Raw genomic sequence first — 4,836 nt, 5'->3', positions numbered from 1 at the left:
CATCGGCCGCGATGGAGACCTCGTCCCATTCGCTTAAACCCTTCGCCCAATCGGTGACCGGCTGCGGTGGCGGCGGCGGCGGCGACGGCGTGGTGGCGTCGGCGGACGCGGCGGCGGCGCGGTTCGGCATGCTGACGCGGTTCCACGCGGGGTACTTCCGCATCAGCCTGGCGCTGTCGGGGCAGGCGCTGCTGTGGCGGACGCTGAGCGACTCGTCGACGGACCCGAGGGCGCTGGGGCCGGTGGTGCGGTCGCTGCCGTCGGCGGCGTTCGTGCTGCTCTGGTCGCTGGCGCTGCTCACGCTGGTGGCGCTGTGCGCGCTCTACGGCGCGCGGTGCCTCCTCCGGTTCCCGGCCGTGCGCGCCGAGTTCCGGCACCACGTCGCCATGAACTACCTCTTCGCGCCCTGGATCTCGTGGCTGCTGCTGCTGCAGTCGGCGCCGTTCCTGCGCCCCGACGCGCGGTGGTACCACGCGCTCTGGTGGGCGTTCTCGCTGCCCATCCTCGCACTCGACGTCAAGATCTACGGCCAGTGGTTCACCCGGGGCAAGAAGTTCCTGTCCATGGTGGCCAACCCGGCGAGCCACATCACCGTGATCGGGAACCTCGTCACGGCGCGGGCGGCGGCCAGGATGGGCCGCCACGAGGTCGCCGTCGCCATGTTCTCCGTCGGCGCCGCCCACTACCTCGTGCTGTTCGTCACGCTGTACCAGCGGTTCCTCGGCTCCGACTCGCTGCCGGCCATGCTCCGCCCGGTCTTCTTCCTCTTCTTCGCCGCGCCGAGCATGGCGTCGCTCGCCTGGGACGCCATCTCCTCCTCCTTCGACACCTGCTGCAAGATGCTCTTCTTCCTCTCCCTCTTCCTCTTCGCCTCGCTGGTAAGCTAGCGCCTCGCCACAAAACCCACGTATGCGTTACGCTCTTACCTTTCGCCATTTCCACCGTTCCTTCCACACGCAAGCATGCACGAGCACGCACGTACGTGATGACTCACCATGGCGTGCAATCCCAACCGTCCAATTCTTGATCCGACGCCCACGAAAAATCCCATTTCTGAAAAAAAAAAAGCAAAAACACCACCACACCATGTGCCATTCCATTGATCCAAAACTTTCAAAAATGACACTGAATTGAGCTCGGCCGGTTACACTAGAATGCATTTGACAATTCAAAATACAGGGTCATAATTAAGAGTATGTAAGTGGACTTATAATATACTAGCTCCGTCCCTAAATGTTTAACGTCATTGACTTTTTATACACGTTTGACCATTCGTTTTATTCAAAAGATTTACATAATTACTTAAAAAAAATTAACGGCGTCTCTTTGAGCAAGTGTTAGGGTTCGTATTCGTGGTATCGTAAGTACGTATATTGTTATATGGATAGTGGTCCGTATTCGTGTAGAGTGATAGATCGCAGGAGAAAGAATTAATGGAGAGGAAGAGAGGTGGGGGATATGCGCATTTGCTGGAAATGTTCAAATGATGTTTCCATCCATCCATCCAGCCATCCATTTCGTTGTGGTTCTTTTTATTCCGCCGCTTTTAGATTTGCACCGAGATCAATCGCTTTTTTGCCTTTTCTATTCTCATTAGTGGTCCAGAAAAGAACTGATCATCCAACTAGGATCGTGTAGGACAGTAGGATACTACTAGGTGCCACGTATGCCGATCGTCCTCTCTCTAAAATAACCTTATATGCATGTGTGTATCGTGGCAGTGCCTACGGACTCACTGCCAACTAATCACGCTTAGGTAGCAATTAACTCATAATTAACAAAAAGAGGATCGTGAGATGACCCGACAATGCCACAGAGAAAACAAAGAATATTTATAATGCAATGCATGTCATCACAAGTTACACATCTTTTGGCTTATTCCAGGAATAAGCGAAACAGCATATTTGCAATCAAAATTTTTTTATAAATAAAATATACATGTTTATAGGAATATAAAATCTAAGGATGAAAAATAAACTACGATAAAAAACTAAAATCAACTTCGAATTTAATTAAAAATTTAAATTTTTTATAAACATGACTATAAGTGCTGTAGTCTCAGCCATAATCATACCTTGTAATCCTCTTTTTGTCTTTCTTTTAACTCTTTTTATTCACTCTAATATATTCCGGCCGTCATCATTTTTTTAAAAAAAGACGACAGTGGAAGTGTTTATTAACCATGTGAAAAAACGAAACGCATGCAGGTGTCGCGGCCGGCGCTGTTCAGGAGGGCGATGCGGCGGTTCAGCGTGGCGTGGTGGGCGTACTCGTTCCCGCTGACGGTGCTGGCGCTGGCGGCGGCGGAGTACGCGCAGGAGGTGCGGGAGGCGGCGGCGAGCGCGCTCATGCTCGCCCTGGCCGTCCTCTCCGTCGCCGTCACCCTCGCGCTCATGGTATTCACCGCGCTCCGCACCAACGACCTGCTCCCCCACGACGACCCCTTCTCCGCCCTGCTGCCCCCCGCTCATCACCGTCATGCTGCTGCACATTCTTCCTAGCTAGGATCGACCCACCTGCTTCAGCTCATCAGCTACTAGCATATATATACAGAGCAAGATGAGGTGAGTACGTATAACCTGTTAATTAGGAAGTCACCCTCATGCAAATACGTGCAATTATTTGAAACCGTCTCTTAATCTCTTTTGTTGAACATATATACTTATATAGTTGTGGGATCGATGAAGTAGCCCAGGACGAGAGGGCTTGTTTGCACTGAGCCACTCCTCTCTCTCTCCGTCTTTTGTTTGTTTGTTTGTTTTTATTGACTTGTTGAAATTTTGGGCGCTTGTATACTAATTTGTGACGCCCGTTGTTAAGATCTTCTCATATGATGTTCGTTCATGTTACTTTGTGTTCAACGTTATTAATCATACAAAAACGACAGAGCCATTCTGCCACGGCCAGTAGATAGACAATGTTAAAGTATTTTTACTGTTAAATTTCTTATACGTCGAGATACAGAGTATTCAGACGTATTAAACTTTATACTGAAAAAACAGAACGTCCTGCTATTTTCTCAAGAATAGTAAAATTGCTTCCTGCAGACATCACTGTAAATTAAACCGTACACTGTACATATGTTTCCGTGTGCAAATTTGGTTGGGAAGATGGTGGCCGGCCGGTGTGATCGGTCGATCGACGTAAAACGATTCTTTTTTCTTTTTTATGCGTGAGTTGCACAGATCGATGCTGGAACAGGAATAATCCCAGTAGGCGCGCGCGGATTCGATCGAGCGTACGTACGTACGAAAACTTGTTTGCACGAATATACACCTCGATCGGTTTGATGCTCCTCCCGGAAACTAATTGAAGGTGAAAACACCACAGCAGCAGTGACAAGCTAGCTGATCGACAGTGGCCGGCTTCGCGTACGAGAGGCTGATCGAGCCTGCGCCTGAGTAATTAAGCGATACGATAGATCGATCACCTGATCGATCGAGTGGTATCATTCTAGCTCAGGTGATTCGTTGATCGCAACGTGTGTACCGCTCTCTGGCTCTCGGCGAGTTGATGAGCCTAGCTCGTACGTACGTGTTGGCACTGCAGCTGGCGAGGATCGAACTGCATAGACTGTGAGCAATTTCACTTTCTTTGAGAAACTAATCTATAGGTATTAAAACTTATAATTAAAATTTTGATATGTCGGGGTACGAAGTGATTAGAGGTATCAAATTTTATATAAAAAGAAAATATAGTATCTTCTTGTACTTGAAAACTTTTTCAAGGACATCAAAAATAGCTCAACTTTTATACGTAGGGTTACTTTCTTATATATGTTGAAATTGCTCTTAGACTGTAGAGTACTATACATATGTACAGTTTATATATCACGTATATAAGCTAACTATTGCTAGGTAGCTTAGGTAGTAGTGGCGAGCAGGATAGATGGATAATGATGGTGTCGTACCAAATTAAAGTACCGGTTCGTACGTCCCATGGTTGCCATAGTGGCGAGATGAAAGTGCTAGCTAATGCTCTCATTAATCATCAGCGGCATTGATTTCTTCTTCTTTTGGAACGACCCCTGTTTATTAATTTTGGTGCAGGACATATAATGGCTACTACCTCCATCTAAAAAAATTCATTTTCCGATTTCTATGTCCAACGTTTGATTATCCGTCGTCTTATTCGAAATTTTTCTTAGAAAAATTTTAAAAAAATAGTCATACATAAAGTACTATTCATATTTTATCATCTAATAAGTAAAAATTAAATAAGGCGAAGAGCTAAATATTATATCTAAAATCTAAAAAATAAACTTATCTTAGAACGTGGAAGCACTTGACTAGCAACTAGTTTGTTTTCAGGTGACAGAAGACAGAAGACCTCTTCCATGGCAGATTATTCAGACTCATCATTTGTGGCCACGAGTTAACTCGATCACGACCAACTAATACTGCTGTTTTGCTCTTACTGGAGTCTCTTTCGAAGCGACGAAAGGAACAGGTCTTCTCAAGCACGATCCTGTGTGCTACACTTCCACTGCTGGTTATCAGCTTAGGTTTGCCGAGATTATAACCATCAGTTTAATTAGGTCGCCGATGTCCTATCTGATTGGTCACTTAGTTAGGTCAAAGATATATGGCTTAAGCTAGCTCCAGGGGGCCCACATCAAAGTGGCAAGAGCAATATATACATATCGGTATATAGAGTATAAGCAGTGGGTGCTACTGCATAATAAAGTCATATACTACTATATATGACAGCTGTATGTACATGCACGTACAAAATGCACTAGCGAAAATTTGTAGTGCAGATTCCCCGTGTGAAACATGCATGGGTGTTGGAGCAAATTCTCCACCCAATAAGCATGGTAAGATCCCACAAGGTGAC

At 46.6% G+C, this 4,836-nt stretch overlaps 1 protein-coding gene across 1 annotated transcript; it reads left to right on the top strand.

Annotated features, from left to right (window-relative positions):
* Positions 1-101: 101 nt before the first annotated feature.
* Positions 102-2,999, top strand: LOC102710833 (S-type anion channel SLAH1-like; the record flags this gene model as incomplete). The annotated part of the gene is made up of 2 exons (XM_006645644.3): positions 102-878; positions 2,208-2,999. Coding segments are annotated over 2 exons (1,071 nt in total), but the record flags the coding sequence as incomplete, so codon positions are not given.
* Between the last annotated feature and the right edge of the window lie 1,837 nt (positions 3,000-4,836).

The sequence above is a fragment of the Oryza brachyantha genome, chromosome 1 (genome assembly GCF_000231095.2).
Source record: "Oryza brachyantha chromosome 1, ObraRS2, whole genome shotgun sequence".
Lineage (NCBI taxonomy): Eukaryota > Viridiplantae > Streptophyta > Magnoliopsida > Poales > Poaceae > Oryza > Oryza brachyantha.
Note: the sequence above shows the minus strand (reverse complement) of the source record. Positions and strands in the feature narration are given on the sequence as shown.